The sequence below is a fragment of the Phoca vitulina genome, unplaced genomic scaffold (assembly GCF_004348235.1).
Source record: "Phoca vitulina isolate PV1807 unplaced genomic scaffold, GSC_HSeal_1.0 scaffold26, whole genome shotgun sequence".
Classification (NCBI taxonomy): Eukaryota; Metazoa; Chordata; class Mammalia; order Carnivora; family Phocidae; genus Phoca; species Phoca vitulina.
The window spans coordinates 25,966,076-25,988,087 of NW_022589729.1; the positions used below are offsets into that span (position 1 = coordinate 25,966,076).

The window sequence follows — 22,012 nt, forward strand, 5'->3', positions numbered from 1 at the left end:
GCTATTTAAAGCCACAAGACTGGATGAGATCATCAAGACAGTGAGTATACACAGAGAAAAGAACAGGTCCAAGAACTGAGTCCTTAAGCACCAAACATTTGGATCTGGAGGTAAAGGAGATGACAAAAGAGCAGCTTAAGTAAGATAGGAGGAGAACCAAGGGAGAGTGATGTCCCATAAGCCTAGCGAGGAAAGAGTTTGTCAGGAAGAGGGAGTGGTTAACTGTGTTTACTGTTGCTGCAATGGGTATCACATCAAGAGAGGTGCAGTAAGATAAGGACTAAAAATGGACCATTGAACTCTGTAATCTAGAAATCACTGATGAATGTGATGAGAGGGGTCTTGAAGAGATGGCTATCTTCAAGTTTTTACATCCCAATGCTAACCAGAAACAAGACAGATTTTACCATATTTCATTGTGTTTAAATATCGTCATGGTCCAGTTGAAGTTTGGGCAAAGGTAAGACATATTTTAGTGTAGCTGAACTACAGTTAAAACTTGCTTAGGCAACCATCTGTGTTTGAAGACCTCCTGCATAAAAGGCTACATTTTCAGAATTCTGACTTGATTTTCTACAGGAATATTGCATTTTTGAATCTGCATTTGGAGACCAGCTCCAGGCAACTACAAGTAGCTTTCAAAGTGTACTGTTAAATAAAATAACCCATTGGAAGAGGTTAACATCTCTGAATACACTGCAGCACTTTCATATGAGATAAAATGTTTAATAGGAAAATGTGGCTCTTGAAGCTCCTGAGGTTTGAGAATATGCACAAAATCATTCAACCTCCTGGGTGATGGGGACTCTGCTGGTCATCCTAGGATGCCTGCAGATCACTCCGTGGATCCAAATTAAAAGACAGAACACAGAGCTCTTTTAGGGCTTTTTTTTTTGTGTTTTTTTGTTTTGTTTTGTTTTGTTTTCTCAGAAGCTTGAGTCTCCAGCAATCCCATTGTTCTTCAGAAATCACAAGCAAGTAGTCAGAGGAGGTGATTTACTACATGATTTTTAGAAACACCTGAAGCCATGTATGACTTGTGAACATGGGAGGAATGGTTCTCAACGGTGTTGTTGGTATGTCATGAAGAGGGATGGCAAATGCAGATGAAAAATATGCTTCAAGTTCTAATGATTGGTAGAATACAACAAGGTGAAATTTACTAAGAATAAATAAAAGCTTCTTGCTTCTAAATGTACCTCATTTAGGGTGGAAGAAGCAGAATTCTATGGCACCATGAGTAAGAATGACTCAAAGTGAGCCAAGCATAGAACGTGGTTGCCAAAAAGTCAATGTAATATTAGGCTGCAAACAGAAGAACATTGTCTAGAATGAGAGAGGTTATAGTCCTGTGTCACTCTGCATCATCAGGCACATCTAGGAACCAGATAAGCAAATTTATTCCAAAGTAAGCGACAAGCAAGCAGCTGATGAAGTGTCTGAAAGTTATGTCATATGGAAAACATTAAAAGAAACTGGATATGTTTAGCATGATAGAAGTGATGGCTTGGATGGTATAAGATACTTCGAATATTGAAGTCTTCTCAAGAAGATCCCTGTAAGATTTATATTAGTATGATTTCAAGAGTTATAATGCTGCCAATGAATGAAAGCTATAAGTAATCATATTTTATTTCAGTATAAGAAACAACCTTGGGGCAGTTTCTGGCAAGATAGAATAAATGAATTCTTCATTCCTAAAAGTGTGTAAGCAGAAGTTTGGTCACTACCCTCGGCAGGCATGATAGTTTAAAAAATACAGTAATTGGTGAAGCCCCTTCTATATCTAAGAAATTGCAATTCTAACTGGGTAAGAGTCTCAAAGTCTAGATGTATGACTGAAGAGAAAACATATGTAAATTGCCTCTGCAAATAAAAAATATTCTCTAGAAGGCAAGAGGTCTTCATTCTGAACGGTATCTTGGCAGCTCCATGGTCTTATACACAGCCAACACAAGAAGATACATTGAGACAGTTCTGGGAACTGAGCTTTGAGAAACACTTTCCAGAACTCCCCTTATTGAGACATTTGATTATTTTTAAAAGATCAATGTAAAAATATTGGAAATCTCCATGTCATTCATGTTTAGTCAGCCAACTAAATCCTCCATCCATCCTGCTTGTTCATTGCAATGGGTTGGGAAATACTGAGCCAAGATCAAGAACTGAAGGAAGTTTGCCTTGGTAAATGTTAGTACCTCTCCTCCCTCCTGCGTGTATGTGTGCAATGATAGAAAGGCTCCCTCTTCTCTCTGCAGCTTGTAAGCCTCTTTTGTAATGAGAATAAACTCCCCAGCAAACATAATAAATAACACCAATACAGAATATTTTAGTTTTATGACTGAGGCGATATGAAAAATATAATCTTTCTTAAACTTACATTAAGAAGTTTGGGGAAAGAGAAGATTTTACAGAACTCCCTCCCTATACAGGTCACTTTTGAAGCCAAGCATTTCCACGAGGATTGAACAGTTTCAGATAGTGCGGGGGTGGGCGAGGGGGAGGGGGATAAGGAAACTGCGGGAGGTAGGGCACGTAACCAATTCAGGAACTTGGTTTAAAAACATCATAATTTTTCAAGTTGGAATAAATAAACTAAAGAAAACCAGAACCCACTGGATTGGCATCCCTTGAAACTATTTACCAGGACAGGTAGCATCACCATGGTCAGTATTAACCTTATGGGTCGCTGCATTTGGAAACCAGTCAAAACGAGTCAGCATCTGTTTGTTATTTTGTATATGTAGTAAAAATATTGCCATGGGTCAATTAAATTTTTCTTCAAAAAGTGAACAGTGCCTCAGCATAATTTCCCCTTTTCTCCTTCAAAAAAATCACAAAACAACCTGCCATTCTATTTAAAATATTACATTGAGCTAGTAGATGCCATACCTCATTGTCAAACAGGTCCATGATTTGTAATGAATATTGTGGTTGGCAGGGGGAGACCCATGAATAGTTTCTAATAACTCTTAGCCATTCATACATGGAATAGGGTATAGGCTAAGACTGGTTTTAATTTTACTGCATATAAAGCAGAGAAGACTATTTACCAGATGTTGTCCTACTTCAAGTTCCTCTAAAATCTTAGGGTAAATTACAGCTGAACTTCAAAGCAGTCTGTTGCAATTACCTCTTAGACATTTTCAAGGCATGATAATAATAAAAAGAAACAGGTATGTATTGATCACTATCAACAGCAGTCTTTGGAACGATGTTGGAAGTTTAGGATTTTAAAATACATTTCAAACTGTGATTTGCTAGAAAAATCAGATCAATTAGTTTATGGTATCTATAAAATTTCACTGTTGTTACTATCCATGTTTTCTTTCTTTTTTTTTCCTTAGGACACCTAGGTAGAATATCCATTTCCTTCAAAGCAGCTCTGGAAAATATACCTCTGACTAGAATCAGTGGTTTATAAAAGTGCTAAACATAAACATGATTTTGGAGCAAGTGTGAATTGCATAGAACAGAGAGCAAGGAAGTAAATATTTCCTAAGAGTCTACTATGCACAAGAGATTGTGCCAATACTTGGCATTGACTAATTTTGTGTCTAATGGTCCTTTTTTCCAAAAGATTATCTCTCTTTTAAATATGATTTACAGTACATTTCTGACACACCACAAATTGTAATAGCACTTTGTAAACACATCAAGATGAAAACTCATTTAGGTAGGAGCTATCCGCTTTTTTTTTTTTTTACTTCTCTGCATGAATGACACCCTGGTGTCTAATGAATACACTCAAAATTAATTAATGCACATTACTAGCCTCTTTTTTTCTCGTCAGTTGGCAACCAGAAGCAGAAGTCCTGAGGGGTCATTAGTTTCACAACAGGAAAGGCAGACTGGCTGTTTTCGTTACCGTGATGCTATGAGACACAGCACTCCTGGGTGCTCCGCCTTCTCTCACCTCTCAGGCAGTTGGGGCCTTTGTAGGGCCTGTAGCAATCACATTGGTAATTAAGCCACAAGTTGCTGCAGCGTCCTCTGTTTTGACAAGGTTGTCTTTCACACCAATCCTTTCTCACACAGCCTGCCTTGACATTTAAAGAGGAGCCAGATAAAATATCCTCCGGAGTAATGTGATTCGAATCAATTTTAACGTCTCGGAGACAGCCTACAAATGAAGGTGTGGATGGTATATTATAGACGTTAAGCAGAGCAATGCCATTGCTGGTCATTCCTCCTGGCAAACCACCCAGAAAGGAGTTTTGAAAAGCACATATTGATTGATCACTTTCAAATGGAGAAGGAGCTTTCGTGATGCATTTCTCCTTACAAGAGTTGTCCAGTAAAGTTAGGGTCACAGCCTCTGCAAACATCACCTCCACTGAATGCCATTCCCCATCGCTGGCATTGTGGGAAATGTAGAGGAGCACCTTTGACTGATGATTGACTTGGATTGATAAGTGAATGTAGCCGCTTAGCAACTCCAGCATTATAAACATGTCCCTGTTGCCTCGGAAAAATAGAAGGGCCATTGGCTGAACAGTCTGGAACCCGAGGGCTACGTTACAGACTAAGCCCTTGCCTGTAACTGGGTCACTTGTGATCCACAGGAAGCCATGGCCCTCAAAAGAAAGTGTGGTGACAAGTTCACACAATGACCCAGTATAGCCAGAGGAACATAGGCAGCTGAATCCATGCTGGCCGTTTCGGAAGTGAGGGATGCATATTCCATTATTCAGACACTGGTGATGGGTACAGCCCAGGAGAATATCAGAACAGTTCCTTCCTCCATAAAATGTTCCCGAGTGGTTATCAAATGGGCAGTGGCAAGTATAACGACCAGGCAAGTTCTCACAAGTACCACCATTTTGGCAAGGGTTTGAAGAGCATTCATCAAAGTCTTCTTCACAGTGGATTCCTGTTAAATAATAAAGAATAGGTTGAAATTGCATATATTCAGATCAGAAATGGAAGTTTCACATAATTTCCATGTATAATCAGTGGAAGTGAAGAGCTAGCTCAGGTTTAGGACCATAATGGAATAAAATGTGAATAGTTATTGAGGAAGTTAAAATCGATTAATGCAGTCACGGAAGACCCTGAATTCTTCCTCTAGAAATAAACTATTTGCCAAGTATAGGGGTTGACTCAAACTACTATTGTCAGACAAGCATCTGGAACTCAATATCGTAAAAATGATAAAAGAGAAAAAGTGATGCTTGATACAAATTATTTGGGGACTCCATTCTCTGATAGTGTATATCCTGTCCCAGGCTGCTTTTACTCTATTCTACTTGAAATTGGTGATTTTGCCTCTTACCTTATTTTTACCTCCCCAATAATCCCTAAAACCAAAGTTTGTCAGATACATAGATAGTCTAGACAACCCTCACCATGGACAGCTTCTAAGATGAATGGAAGGCCCTGTTTCCTCCTTTCCATAATTCTAGTATAAACCATGAAATATATCCCATAACATGCTCTTACAGTTTTAACTTCATTTTCTTTTACTCTTTTTCCTGATTCCAAGTCTCTAATTAGAGAATTATTAAAATTCATGCAATCAAAGTAACAAGAAGAAATACAACACCTTTCAAGAGTGATGGTTATTGCTTTTCTAGTTCAAATGAACAAATAGGATGACAACAATGGACATGTGTAGAGCACTATATGGTTTCCCCAACACCTTCATCCACATAATGTATCTGTGCCTACCACAGTCTTCTGAGGTTTTCAGTGCAGATTTTCTTATCTCTCTTTCTCAGAAGATACTGAGACCTAGAAAGACTGAAGTCTAAACTCCAACGCACTCCCACAATCGGTTTTCTAGGTTTTTAAAATCCAATCTGACACTATCCGTTCTTTAATTGACAATTTAGTGCATTTTCATTTGTTGTCATTACTCATATGTGTTCTTATTTTCCCATTTTATTCCATGCCCAAACATATATATTAAAAGTACATAAAACATAAAAAATATAAAATATTAAGTATTAAATTTAAATTATAGAAATTTAATCAAAGGCTCCTATATTGAAGGGTTGGATCTGAATCCCAGCAAAGCTGTGAGCAGGTTACATTCACTTTTTGTGTCTTCGTTTTCTCATCTATAAGATGGTGTTAATAATAGTCCTTACATCACAGGACTTTTAAAAGTTAGAATTAATCTCACGTCTTATATGATGATCATATAACATGATCATAAGACAATTATAACATTGCTTGATTTGTAATAAATTCTCAGTAAGTGTTGGCTGTTATTAAAAAGTGATAACCAAAGGAAATACCCTCTAATGACAAAATTCAAAAAACAGTCATTGAGAGAGACTGTTTGGAAGGTGTGGGCATATGGAGTGACCCACAAATGGCATAACTTTACATAATGAGCATATTAGGCTAGAATCTCATTACTCTTCATGAGGGAAGAGAAATTGTCTGTTTTATTCACCAAAATATGTTTAAACCATAACATAGTGTCTGGCTCACATTTAACGCTTGGTAATTTTTGAATTGATTAATGATGACCTTTGTAATATGATTAAAATATTTATAATGCGTTTAATCTGATCCAATCCCAAACCTGAAGTGCTCTTCTTATGCATATTTTCAGATAAATGTATCCAATGTTAATCTTTGCCCATTGCCATTATGTATGCCATTTAGACTCTTGATAGGATCCTGTTATACTTATATTTTTACACTACTTGGATTGTTTTCACACAATCTTTCTTGATCCAAAAATATTTCAAGCTCTGTGAAAAGACTGAATATTTATTCTCTTAGTTAGAACCTCCCACAGCACCTCTACAGTGCTGAGCATATATGCATTATGAAAAGCTCATTGAGCAGGAAAAATAAAACCAAATTGAACTGATTTATTTGTTATGTAATCATCCTTATAAATAAAGAAAACTGACACAGGAATTACAGGCTATATTCTAAAGGAGTGTTCTAATGCAAATTTAATTTAACTGAATTAATGAAAAGTCCAAATTTTTGTATTGGAAGATTTTTTTCTTTTAAGATTTATGTATTTATTTGAGAGAGAGAGAGAGAGAGAATGAGAGTGTGCAAGTGGAGGGAGGGGCAGAGGCAGAGGGAGAGAGAGAATCCTGGAGCAGACTTTCCGCCGAGCGTGGAGCCCAGATATGGTGGGGCTCTATCCCAGGACCCTGAGATCATGACCTGAGCCGAAATCAAGAGTCAGCTGCTTAACCAACTGAGCGACCCAGGTGCCCCTGTATTGGAAGATATTTTACTTAAATTTGATTTTCACAGGATTTTGAGAACAAAAAAAGTAATCCGTAATCATTAATTAGGAGGAATATTGAACAACTCATGGGTTATAATCAAAGCAAAATACTTTTTTTTCCCTCCCACTGTGCCTTTAAATACATTTCACTGAGGGAAGACTTTTCCTTCCCCCACTCTGTTCCTCCATCTGAGTCGCCAGAGACCCGTGAGGCAGGCATTGCTTCTCCTTTGACCAGTTGCTCTCACACTGCCCCTCCCCAACCCCTTCATTCTTGGTTTACTGAGGTTCAAGCCTTCACCAACTCTCTCTGTTGGGGCTCTCTCACCTCCTGACAGAAGCCTGTTGGGCAGGATCTCTTTCACACTGACCACTGACTGATATTCTTACCCTGAGTTCCCTATGTGGGCCTGGGGATTCATGTGCCTTTGACCTGTGGTTGGAGGGGGGCACATTTACTTCCCAGCACAACAATGGCAGCACTTCTCTCTCTCTCGCTCTTTCCTGCTGCCTTAGGTTAGATTGTAGATTCCTTAGGTAGCTAGAGAATCCAGTCTAAGTTGCCTATGCCACCCTCCCCTTCCTCAAATTTAGATGAGACTGGATTCTCCTTAAAGCAACTCGCTCTGCTTGGGGTCAGAATCCAGCTTCCAACCCTAAAACTGTGTGGTGGGGTACAACTCAGAGCACAGCAGCAAAACTCTCCAAAAAACTCTCTTTACAGACACATTGCTTCAAATTGCCTCTTAGGAACTTTCATATATACTTAAAATGCATAAACATTTCAAAGCCTGAAGCCTAGTATTTATTTTGACATTCTGCATTATAGTCTTTTTTCGCTTTGGTACCTCACAGTGACCCTATCTTAACCTCTTAGTTGAAACTTCAGTGTATTGGTTTTTCAGATTTACAAGATATCTTCTCTGTGCCCTACCCTCACAGAGGATTGCAAAGCAGAAGAGACAGACCTGTCTTCAATATGCTTACCATGATAATATTACATTAGAATTACATTAGGATAACATAGCACATACTTATGAATATACAGTGTAAAGAGCAGGTTCTCAATGAATGTATGGTTAATATGTAAGGCTCAAACTCAGGGAACTTTAGAGAAGATTTACAAAGTTTTAGGGGAAAGGCATTGAATGAGAGATAATCATAAATCTGTACCTATGAAAACTCAATATTGTAAATTAAATCAATAAACGTATTGATTACATAACTACCACATATCAAGTACTGTGGATAACGTGGACTGGTCTCTGTCCTCAGTGAGTTTACTGGAGAAAAACTTGTAAAAAATTAAATGATAGTGTGAGTCAAGACAACACTGAAGAGATATCACTAAACGGTGTATGATGAATTCCAAGTAAATTGTATAAGCAATAACTCAATAATGATGAGTCTCCAGACAGAGATATCTCTTCAGGATGGCCTGGTTGAGGAAGCCTTGAAGGAGAAAGGATTTAATACAGGTTTTTAAGTGTGGATCAGTTTGACAAAAAAGTATATGGAAATAACTGAATAAACAAAAACACATCAATGGAAAAGCATAAGACACTTAGAAGTGATGGTGAATTTGTCAATCTTGTTAGCATGGAGGATTTATGAAGGAAAAATCAAGTCAGAAAGACTAAATACAGCCAGATTGGAGAAGGCCTGGGGATAACCAGTTTTTATTGTTTTGCTTTATTTATTTATGTGTTTGTTTATTTATTTTCTGAATGCAGTGGAGAAAAATGGGTAATTGTTGAATGGAAGACTAACATGGTTTCTCATAACAATCAGTGACACAGGGACTTGTCACAGTAAAATGAGAAGAAACCAGACACAATAAGACACAGAGACAGCTACTAAAATTGTCTATACCTAAGATTATTAGCGTCTGCTACAAGACATTTAATTTCTTACATTTTACGGTATTAATCTTCCACTTATCCTTGGTCAGCAAGTAGGGGCAAATGGTAGTCCTTTCTTTTCTGTTGCTTATTGTATTTTTTCTTATGATTCTTAATGTTTACACATTTGATCTTTCACAAAATAACTACCAATAACTTGATTATGTTTTCCCTTTAAGTATAAGCAGAGAAGGTAGTTTTAGATTTTACCATCATGGAAAAAACTGAAACAAAAAAAAAAGAGAGAGAGAGAAGAGAAAGCCTGTATGAAGGTCAATTGTCTAAAGAAAATAAACAGAATTAGATATTAAAAGTAGAATAATGCAGTTATTTGTAGTTTTGCTTTGTTTAAAACCAGTTCTATTAACATCTCCAGTGTAAAATAAGGTCAGACATATTCATTTGATGAACCCAGCAAACTAAAAGTGGGAAACAAGATTGTAACTTCTTTTATTGGCTATTCTACTGGCTGGCAAAGATAAGATCTGCTGTCAATCAAGATAAAGGGATTAAGGATTACCTGTGTCATTCAGTCTTCTTAATTGGGTTTTAGTTGACAATGAATTGGCTATTTATGTCCATGTACTTATAGTATGAAGTGGATTGCTTGAAGCTTACTCTTATTTTGTTTATGTGAAGGCAGTTTATTTAATTAAATAAAAACTGCCACTTTATTTTATTTTTCTAAAGTTCTTTTAGTTTAGTGCCTGGTTCTATGATAAGACTGTATTTCAAAAATAACCATGATAGGGAAAATTTTTACTATCTGGTATATCCCATATTTTCATCAGAATATATAATATTAATGGATCAAAAAGATATAGAGTTTGTTTAATACAAATTATCATTGGCTATTAAAATGACTTTTGCTTCCATTTTCACTTTTTTGAAAGTCATAGTTAATAAAATTATTATTTTTAATATCTAATAAAATTATTTCTACAAAAACTTGTATACAAATGAGTTTCATCATTCTCTATTTTAATTGATTAAATATTTTTTATTTTAATAAATAGAAATCCAAAAAAATTAAATATAAAGACCAAGGGCTCAATACATAAATATTTCCTTTACTCATTGCTTTGGGTGACTTTATTTCACTCAAAAGTTCAAATCTTCACTTGATAGTAATATTTATTATATCATTAACATAAATTGTTAAATAAACATCTTAAAAACTCTAACAATGGTATCAGTTAGCTTATATAAGTAATAAAAAAGAGAGTTACCTATGAGCATTGCCATTAAAATGTGAAAACCTTGTGTCTTGGATCCAAACATTTTTCTGTAGAAAAAGAGATCCATCCAAACACCTAATGGGTTGACAGAGCCAGTTTCTGATGATTTCATACCATTTTCAAAAGTGGGGGCTTCTTTTTCAATGTCACCTTCTTTCTCTCAGGTAAAGAGTGTGAGGACTTAGTCTTGCCTCATTCCCCTCCCAGGCTGGGTCAGTGGGGCTTAGCGTAAGACCCATTTGTGCTGCTTACCAAGCAGACTTATTATATTTTTAGATACTCTTTCTACTTAACACATGGTACCTCCCCTTTTCAAGTCAAACTAGTGAATGTTAATATGGTCCTACACTGAACATCGACACTATTATCACGGAAAAATGAGTTTTGGGGAATCTAGAGATTGGTGTTTCTGGTAACTTCTGTTATGGAAAATTAGAGCCTGATTTTATTTTTCTTCACACCAGTGGGAATGCTGGTGGGTTTTTTGGTTTTGTTTTAATTTTTTTTTCTATTTTGCTTTTGAATGAGTAGTTAAGAAATTCATGGAAACTTCAAATCTATTGAATATCTATGCAGGGAATGAAAACGAGAAATTAAGAAAACAGCAGGAGACTTCACTGAGTCTAATCTTCATTAGACTTCATTGGACTTCCCTGAGATAGTGCCAAGAGTTAATTGTGTGGTGCTCTCAGACTTAAGCGCCACTCTCTATGAAAGAATAACTATTTTCTATTAGTCTTAAATATAATTGTATTTCATTTTATAGAGCAGGATACTTTGACTAGGTAAGGTGTTTGGGACATACTTAGGGTAATGGGTGGTTGACCTTTTTTTTTTTTTTTTTTACATTTTCTGAGAGGGGGACCTGAAGACCTACAGAGAGAGGTTTCACCTGGGCGATATAGGCTGGGAGGTCACTGAGTCCCACAGACTACCATGGTGCCTGAAATTCTGTTAGAACAATTTCTTTAGGCTGAGATCTTAACTCTTGGGAGCCTTGGTAAAGATGAAAGTATTACCTGAGAGGGGTGGTAACTGTATCATGAGGCAGTCATTGGTGCTTTATCATGGACTAGTATCTGAGCTTCAAAATCTGCCATGGAACTGACATCAGATAAGTTGTGAAGGAAACCAGGTGATAAGACAGAAAAGATGTAAAGCAAAAGACATTGTAACAGTGTATTTTTTTCATTCATTTATTACTCATTCACCCTTTTAACAGGTGCTGGAGCTAGAGATATGATGATGAGTGAAACCAGACATAGTCCTGCTTCATGGGGCATACAGTTTAGCCAAGTATACAACAGTAGGGAATGTTCGGCAGGCAGGGACCTTGGAAACTGAAGGAAGATGTTAATCCACTGGGGCTAGCTGGTGAGGGTGGGGTGGGGAGGACAGGCAACATATTCAGAGTTCTTATTAATGGATCATCTTGGAGAGAGTTTCTAGCAGTCCTCAGGGATCCAGAATGAAGTAGAATAAACATTGACTAAAGATCAAACAAAAATGTGTTTTAAATCCCAGCTTTAATACTTATGAGGCTATGAGACCTTGAGCAAATAGCTAATTTCTTTAAGCTGAAGTTTCTTCATCTATGAAGTGGACATAGTAAAGCATATTAAACAGTTATTTTTGTGTATGCAAAATGAGAATTATAAATTCTTCGAGGATAGTAGTCATTCAAAATCATTTCAACAGGTTTTTTTTGTTTTTTGTTTTTTGGGGGAGTGAATGTGAATACAAATTACTTGGATAAAAATATAAAAGGCATACTTACCAAATTTGTAGGCAACATGAACTTGCTAAAGATCATGAAGACTCGAACCAAAAATAATGCTTACCTACCCAGCAGTATTTTCCCCAACACATCTTCCCCACCTTCCTTATGGGCAGAACATACCTCCTGCCCAAAAGGACGCAAGTGACAAATACAGTTTTTCACACCCTCCTCCACAAGTGGGGTCACAGGCAAGTGATCTAATCCTGGTCAATAGGACCTGAGAGGAGTTCTGCTAGGGGGAATCTGAGAAAGGCTTTCATTCCTAATATAAAAAAGATATGCACCTTTAGCCTGATATTGTCTTACATAGATGTGTTCCTGGAACTGCATTAGCCATGCTACAGCCCTAGGGGGTTAAGTCTAAAAATCATGTAAGATACTGAGAATGGGATCCTTGTTAAGTCAGATTTCTTTGTGACCCAAAGCATCCTAACTAATGATGTTACAATTATCAGGATCAAGAAAGGTCTTTATAGGCCTAAATGATGCACTCTAAAAGGAACTTTATCAAAGAAAAAAATGTAAATTTGTACATTTTGTCCTTAAATTTTATTAAAACTTAGAGAGAGTGCATAAAAACTGGGTAGGGCATGAGGGCATGAATTAGAAAAAAATGGTAGGATGTACATCCTGGAAATGTACACTACAGTTAGAAACAGATGTATACCCAGCACCATGGATAGAGCTAAATAACATGATGCCAAATGAAAAAAAGGAAGAAAGAAAACGGGACCTTTAACACAATATATATGTATTAACAAAACAAGAATTTATATGAATACATGCAGAATGAAGCTTATATATACAATATATTACTGAGATTTCCAAAAGGAGAAGAGAAAAAATGAATGGGGGATGAAGGAAATGAATAGAATAGAATAGAAAAGAATAGGATGGAAATAAAACAGTTAAGCCAAGATTCTCATGTGAACTAAATAGGACAGTTTTCTGTAAACTGAGAAGGCTTAACTCTTTTCATTTGAGATTAAACAACTACAAAATTAGATGGAGGAGACATAGTTTATCAGTTGAAGGCGGAGCAGTTTCAATTGATAATAAATTTAATAACAATCAATGATAATTAGTATTAACATTATGAAATGTAGTTTATGGTTTACTTTCATATATATTATCCCAATTTATCTTTGAAGTATGGATCCATGGTGATATAGCTTCCAAAATTTTATGTGGCTCTGGGGCTGTCACAGTGAATGACAATATCTAGGGTAAAGTAAATGGTAATCCCTCTGGAATTCTAGTTTTCTCTAGTTATCTCAAAATATTCATATTAAGTTTTGAGTCCTTCAAGAGGACAAGATGCACACTCCAATAAAGAAAGCTAATAGAATAGTAAATTTACTTGAAATCATGTCATTAGAGAAATTCTTGAAGAAGACGAAGATGTTTCACTTGGAGAAAAGCAAATACCAGGGCACATCAGAGGGGTCTTCATGTAGCTGAAAGCCCATCCCATGACATTTTATGTTTTATTTGCTTCCACCAGGGAAAATGGTCACCAGTTGGTAAGATGCCATAGAATTTTACATTTATGCTCACTTTACAGAATCTTCTAGTAGTTGATGTTGATCAAGCATAGAATCAGCTGTCTTAGGAGACAGGAAGTTTCCTGACATTGAAGATGTACAAAATCAGAAAGGGTGTTTTCAACGAAATTTAAGAACTGGTGGGGGTGTAGAGTTCAATGGCCTCTAATGATTCTTCTAGTCCTGAGATTCAATCCTCACTTCTAAGTAAAGAATATGCTACATGCATCATTTCTAAGTAGATAATGTAAGTAGAGAATTTCTAGGTGGAGAATAGGCTGAATATAGTGAGCTCTACCATCTTCATAACTTTGTCACAGTTTTAGAAATCTATAAAAAGGGGAAAGCAATAATTTCCTCAGAGGACTGCTATAAGGCTTAAATGAGACAACCATTCAAAGCATGTCCTTCTCGGTCACTGTCGGTGCTTATGGAACACATCTTATCTTGCCATAATTCCCTACCTCCGTTTTTTAATAAAGATTTTATTTACCCATTTGTCAGAGAGAGAGAGAGAGCACAAGCAGGGGGAGCGGCAGGCAGAGGAGAAGCAGGCTCCCCGCTGAGCAAAGAGCCCAATGCGGGACTCGATCCTAGGACCCCAGGATCACGACCTGAGCTGAAGGCAGACGCTTAACTGACTGAGCCCCCCAGGTGCCCCTCCCTACCTCTATTTTTAATTGCTGAAGAGGACAGTTAGGCTTCATGACAACCCTAAAGTTTCTCTGTGTGGATTATAGTTAAATTTCATTTTTCCAGAGGTCTAAGTGATCTCAAGTATCCAGAACATAATTAAGAATCAAGATCAATTTAGGATTTATCTTAAAATCTTCTATGTTTAAAAATAGAGATTGCGAAGTTTATCCACTACTTCCTAAGGCCCTCATTCATCATTTATTGTTATTTTAGACACAACTAAAATAAGCTTGATTATCAAGTATCAGAGCTTGCAGTGAAATAGAATCAGCAAAAGAAAGGGATGGGGGAGCCACCAGGTGTATTTTCAGCAACAGGAAATGAGAGTTGAGAGCTGGATGGTGAATGTGGGCGGATGGAACTGTGCCAGGCACTGTGTTAAGGGCTTCATCTGTGTGGCCATGTAAACACTTCCATAAATGATGAAAACTATGTTGCCACCTTCATTTCACAGATGATGAAACTGAGCCAAGTTGTGAGTGGTGCCCCGGTCTCTTTAACTCCTGAGATGAGCCACCAGTTTTTTTTCCCCTACAATATGCTGCCTCCAAGGAAAACTATATCATGAGCTGGCATAAAATAATATTAAAAAGTACAGCAGTTTGGAGATGTTGAAAATAGGAGGAAATTGATACCTATCTCAAGGCCTCATTGCAAAACAGCATAAGGCGATGACAGGAGTTAATAAAGTAAGTCATCAATTAAATACAAATTGCATGCAATACTTTTTTTAATTCAGAAATGCAAGAAAATTGGCAACATAGTTCTGAAGTACTTTAAAACAAAATGATGAAAAGAAAACAAATTTTCCCATGAAAATTATAAAAATGTGTTATGCAAAAGCTCTTTTATGTGGGTCACTCCCAAGGTGAATGATACCAGGAAAATGTGGTACAGTTGGTGATTTATTTTGTTTATTAAGATTGTGTGTGTGTGCAACATACACAAAGCAAAGGATTGTTTCTTCAGTATCCATTCCTGTGTTCTATTTTGTTATTACGCTGCTTTAAAGTTATGATTCAAGAGACTCACACACACACACTCTAGACCTGACATTTGTTCAGAACCATACGGTAGCTTAGATAAAAAAAAAAAAAAACAAAAAACTCTGAGCCCAGAGGAAGATTTGATTCAGTCTATTGTGTGGAAAGTATTCTGAGATCTTCAAACGAAAGACAAAATAGCTACCACAAAGCTTTGCATTTCAGTTCTACGTTTTACTTGATTTTGCACTTCAGAAGTCACACTTTGAAGCTCAGTGGATATAGGTAAGTGATTTTTAGTTTTTCTGGGTTTTTTTTCTTTTTCTTTCCTTTTTCTTTCTTTTTTTTTTTTTTTTTTTTACGGACTAACAAGTAGAAAATACAGCATGGCACAGGCTCACTCTTGTTGTCTTTACTTTGAAAAGTAATTTCATTGAAACTCAATCCGGTTCAACCAGAGCTATTCTAATTGGCTTTGATCAGTAAATCATCAGAAATGGCTCTGCTCTTGCTTGGTCCTTTTTTCCCTCTTCTTGTCAAAAGTGAATGATTAAACACTGGAGTTACGGTGAATTACAAAAACCTGCTTTGTATTGGGTTGGATGTGTTGCGAGTCCATGTAATGTTTGCTTTCTCTCTGCCATGGTAAGAATTGGCTTTACCTTCTTTAGTAGTGCTGACTGTCATTTCTCACAAATTTATTAATATTTTTGCTCTGCACAGCCCCAAAAATAATGTCAAAGGCCAAGTAAATTGCTGACCTGGTAAGGCCTGGCGTTCAAGGCTCTGGACAATCTGGCTTTTATTTATCCCCCTTCCGCGCCCCCCTCCCCCCACCAGCATTACTTTCCCCACTGTTCACTACATAAAGGGTCTGTATTAAAACATTTTTAGGAGAGTAAAAATTAAAGTACTTTCAAAGCTCTCTCCGTCTCTTGACTTATTCAAAACCCAACTTTGTTTCACGGTTCAGCTTGGTGGGCACTTACCCTGTGGAATGTCTTCCCTCCTAACTCAGACATTGTCCTCAAACATCTGAGGCTTGTCTATCTGGAACTCAGTGTAGGTTACATTGTATTGTGATTTACTGTTTAGTATTTGCGATGTGCTTTTCTCTAACTGTAAGTGTGAATGCCTCTTTCTAGCTTTACTTTCTAGAATACTTATCATTTAATACAAGACTCTATACTGTAAACTGTACTGTATGATAGTGCAGTATAATATGTGTGTGTTTGATGAAGGGTGGGTAATACTGTCATAAGTTTCCAAAATTCAAGCAAATATGCATCCAGTCTCCTCCTGCACAGAAGCAGAGTCTAATGCGTCGGAAGACAACTCTAGCTTTTATATAAGCTTTTTGGACCTGACAGTCATAGATGTCTAAATCATCCACGAATGGACCTTACAGGTCTATTGATCCCTTGAAAAATATATGAAATATTTTGTGATTTGTTGTTATCGTATTTTGTGCCTTTTTCTGGGTAGAGAATTTAGAGGAGCGACTCTCTAATAGTGTTAGAAATGCTTAGTGGAGGTATACGTTCCAAAATGCAGATTCCTAAGATACATCTCTAGAAACTCTGATTCTATAAATCTGGATGAGGCCCAGATAGCTGCATTTTTCCAAGCATCCCAGGTAATTCTGATAATGGTGCTCCTCAGACATGGTCTAAAATTTCAACAAGATTTCAAAGGGATATTTTATCCCAGAAAAGCCCAAACAACTCTGTTTGGGGAAAGAAAACTCTTGTATAGATACAAATTATATTTACCCATTAAAAGGTATCAATTTGGGGAATCTGGCTCTGAGGTGACATTTTATTTTTTATTTTTATTTTTTGAGTTGACATTTTAAACCATCCCTAACCATGACCGTGGCTTTCAGAACAAACAAATAAGTTGATAGAGGTTTCTTGTTAAAGTCTGGAGCTACTTTACCAAAATATTTCTTTAAAATTACTATTTAGCCAAAACGTGAAGTCTCTAACATACTGTGGATCATACCATATGCCTCCTATTAACTAATTAAATCTCATTATGTCCTTCATGAGATAAACAGAACATATTAAATATGCACCAGGGCTTTTCCCTCCGCATTTTGTCTTTTTCCTCTAATCATTTTTCCATTCACCCTTAGTACATTCTTTTCGGTTTTTTTGGAAGTTTTAGTTTTTAATTTTTTATTGTTATGTTAATCACCATACATTACATCATTAGTTTTTGATGTAGTGTTCCATGATTCATTGTTTGTGCATAACACCCAGTGCTCCATGCAGAACGTGCCCTCCTCAATACCCATCACCAGGCTAACCCATCCTCCCCCCCCCAGAACCCTCAGTTTGTTTTTCAGAGTCCATCGTCTCTCATGGTTCGTCTACCCCTCCGATTTCCCCCCCTTCATTCTTCCCCTCCTGCTATCTTCTTCTTTTTTTTTTTTTCTTAACATATATTGCATTATTTGTTTCAGAGGTACAGATCTGAGATTCAACAGTCTTGCACAATTCACAGCGCTTACCAGAGCACATACCCTCCCCAGTGTCTATCACCCAGTCACCCCATCCCTCCCACCCCACCCCCCACTCCAGCAACCCTCAGTTTGTTTCCTGAGATTAAGAATTCCTCATATCAGTGAGGTCATATGATACATGTCTTTCTCGGTTTGACTTATTTCGCTCAGCATAATACTCTCCAGTTCCATCCACATCGTTGCAAATGGCAAGATCTCATTCCTTTTGATGGCTGCATAATATTCCATTGTATATATATATACCACCTCTTCTTTATCCATTCATCTGTCGATGGACATCTTGGCTCTTTCCACAGTTTGGCTATTGTGGACATTGCTGCTATAAACATCGGGGTGCACGTACCCTTTCGGATCCCTACTTTTGTATCTTTGGGGTAAATACCCAGTAGTGCAATTGCTGGATCATATGGTAGCTCTATTTTCAACTTTTTGAGGAACCTCCATACTGTTTTCCAGAGTGGCTGCACCAGCTTGCATTCCCACCAACAGTGTAGGAGGGTTCCCCTTTCTCCGCATCCCCGCCAACATCTGTCGTTTCCTGACTTGTTAATTTTAGCCATTCTGACTGGTGTGAGGTGCTATCTCATTGAGGTTTTGATTTGGATTTCCCTGATGCCGAGCGATGTTGAGCACTTTTTCATGTGTCTGTTGGCCATTTGGATGTCTTCTTTGGAAAAATGTCTGTTCATGTCTTCTGCCCATTTCTTGATGGGATCATTTGTTCTTTGGGTGTTGAGTTTAAGAAGTTCTTTATAGATTTTGGATACTAGCCCTTTATCTGATAGGTCATTTGCAAATATCTTCTCCCATTCTGTCAGTTGTCTTTTGGTTTTGTTGACTGTTTCTTTTGCTGTGCAGAAGCTTTTTATCTTGATGAAGTCCCAGTAGTTCATTTTTGCCCTTCCTTCCCTTCCCTTTGGTGATGTTTCTAGGAAGAAGTTACTGTGGCTGAGGTCAAAGAGGTTGCTGCCTGTGTTCTCCTTTAGGATTTTGATGGACTCCTGTCTCACATTGAGGTCTTTCAACCATTTGGAGTCTATTTTTGTGTGTGGTGTAAGGAAATGGTCCAGTTTCATTCTTCTGCATGTGGCTGTCCAATTTTCCCAACACCATTTGTTGAAGAGACTGTCTTTTTTCCATTGAACATTCTTTCCTGCTTTGTTGAAGATTAGTTGACCATAGAGTTGAGGGTCCATTTCTGGGCTCTCTAGTCTGTTCCATCGATCTATGTGTCTGTTTTTGTGCCAGTACCATACTGTCTTGATGACAGCTTTGTAATAGAGCTTGAAGTCTGGAATTGTGATGCCGCCAGCTTTGCTTTTCTTTTTCAACATTCCTCTGGCTATTTGGGGTCTTTTCTGGTTCCATACAAATTTTAGGATTATTTGTTCCATTTCTTTGAAAAAAGTGGATGGTATTTTGATGGGGATTGCATTGAATGTGTAGATTGCTCTAGGTAGCATTGACATCTTCACAATATTTGTTCTTCCAATCCATGAGCATGGAACGTTTTTCCATTTCTTTGGGTCTTCCTCCATTTCTTTCATGAGTATTTTATAGTTTTCTGAGTACAGATCCTTTGCCTCTTTGGTTAGATTTATTCTTGGTATCTTATGGTTTTGGGTGCAATTGTAAGTGGGATCGACTCCTTCATTTCTCTTTCTTCTGTCTTGTTGTTGGTGTATAGGAATGCCACTGATTTCGGTGCATTGATTTTATATCCTGCCACTTTACTGAATTCCTGTATGAGTTCTAGCAGTTTTGGGGTGGAGTCTTTGGGGTTTTCCACATAAAGTATCATATCATCTGCAAAGAGTGAGAGTTTGACTTCTTCTTTGCCGATTTGGATGCCTTTGATTTCTTTTTGTTGTCTGATTGCTGTGGCTAGGACTTCTAACACTATGTTGAATAGCAGTGGTGATAGTGGACATCCCTGCTGCGTTCCTGAGCTTGGGGGGAAAGCTCTCAGTTTTTCCCCATTGAGAATGATATTCGCTGTAGGTTTTTCATAGATGGCTTTTATGATATTGAGGTATGTACCCTCTATCCCCATACTCTGAAGAGTTTTGTTCAAGAAAGGATGCTGTACTTTGTCAAATGCTTTTTCTGCATCTATTGAGAGGATCATATGATTCTTGTTCTTTCTTTTGTTAATGTATTGTATCATGGTGATTGATTTGCGGATGTTGAACCAAACTTGCAGCCCAGGGATAAATCCCACTTGGTTGTGGTGAAGAATCCTTTTAATGTACTGTTGGATCCTATTGGCTAGTATTTTGGTGAGAATTTTTGCATCCATGTTCATCAGGGATATTGGTCTGTAATTCTCCTTTTTGATGGGGTCTTTGTCTGGTTTTGGGATCAAGGTAATGGTGGCCTCATAAAATGAGTTTGGAAGTTTTCCTTCCATTTCTATTTTTTGGAACAGTTTCAGAAGAATAGATATTAATTCTTCTTGAAATGTTTGGTAGAATTCCCCTGGGAAGCCATCTGGCCCTGGGCTTTTGTTTGTTGGGAGATTTTTGATGACTGCTTCAATTTCCTTAGTGGTTATAGGTCTGTTCAGGTTTTCTATTTCTTCCTGGTTCAGTTTTGGTAGTTGATACATCTCTAGGAATGCATCCATTTCTGCCAGGTTATCTAATTTGCTGGCATAGAGTTGCTCATAATATGTTCTTATAATTGTGTGTATTTCTGGGTGTTGGTTGTGATCTCTCCTCTTTCATTCCTGATTTTGTTGATTTGGGTCATTTCTCTTTTCTTTTTGATAAGTCTGGCCAGGGGTTTATCAATCTTGTTAATTCTTTCAAGAACCAGCTCCTAGCTTCGTTGATCTGTTCTACTGTTCTTTTAGTTTCTATTTCATTGATTTCTGCTCTGATCTTTATTATTTCTCTTCTCCTGCTGGGTTTAGGCTTTATTTGCTGTTCTTTCTCCAGCTCCTTTAGGTGTAGGGTTAGGTTGTGTATTTGAGACCTTTCTTGTTTCTTGAGAAAGGCTTGTATTGCTATATACTTTCCTCTTAGGACTGCCTTTGCTGCATCCCAAAGATTTTGAACAGTTGTGTTTTCATTTTCATTGGTTTCCATGAATTTTTTTATTCTTCTTTAATTTCCTGGTTGACCCATTCATTCTTTAGTAGGATGCTCTTTAGCTTCCATGTATTTGAGTTCTTTCCAACTTTCCTCTTGTGATGGAATTCTAGTTTCAAAGCCTTGTGGTCTGAAAATAGGCAGGGAATGATCCCAATCTTTTGGTACCAGTTGAGACCTGATTTATGACCTAGGATGTGATCGATTCTGGAGAATGTTCCATGGACACTAGAGAAGAATGTGTATTCCGTTGCTTTGGGATGGAATGTTCTGAATATGTCTGTGAAGTCCATTTGGTCCAGTGTGTCATTTAAAGTCTTTATTTCCTTGTTGATCTTTTGCTTAGACGATCTGTCCATTTCAGTAAGGGGGGTGTTAAAGTCCCCCACTATTATTGTATTGTTGTTGATGTGTTTCTTTGCTTTTGTTATTAATTGCCTTATATAATTGGCTGCTCCCATGTTAGGGGCATAGATATTTACAATTGTTAGATCTTCTTGTTGGATAGACCCTTTAAGTAGGATATAGTGTCCTTCCTCATCTCTTATTACAGTCTTCGGTTTAAAATCTAATTTGTCTGATAGAAGGATTGCCACCCCAGCTTTCTTTTGGTGTCCATTAGCATGGTAAATGGTTTTCTGCCCCCTCACTTTCAATCTGGAGGTGTCTTTAGGTCTCAGATGAGTCTCTTGCAGACAGCATATCGATGGGTCTTGTTTTTTAATCCAATCTGATAGCCTGTGTCTTTTGACTGGGGCATTTAGCCCATTTACATTCAGGGTAACTATTGAAAGATAGGAATTTAGTGCCATTGTATTGCCTGTAAGGTGACTGTTACTGTATATTGTCTGTGTTCCTTTCTGGTCTATGTCGCTTTTAGGCTCTCTCTTTGCTTAGAGGACCCCTTTCAAGATTTCTTGTAGGGCTGGTTTCGTGTTTGCAAATTCCTTTAGTTTTTGTTTGTCCTGGAAGCTTTTTATCTCTCCTTCTATTTTCAGTGACAGCCTAGCTGGATATAGTATTCTTGGCTGCATATTTTTCTCA

At 37.4% G+C, this 22,012-nt stretch overlaps 1 protein-coding gene across 1 annotated transcript in view; it reads right to left on the reverse strand.

Moving 5' to 3' along the window:
- The window catches only part of CRB1 (crumbs cell polarity complex component 1), a 214,742-nt gene that overhangs the window by 48,031 nt on the left and 144,699 nt on the right, over positions 1 to 22,012 (reverse strand). The window contains exon 6 of the mRNA XM_032422495.1: positions 3,917 to 4,873. Coding sequence (XP_032278386.1) covers positions 3,917 to 4,873 — 957 coding nt within the window. The remainder of the gene's footprint in view (positions 1 to 3,916; positions 4,874 to 22,012) is intronic.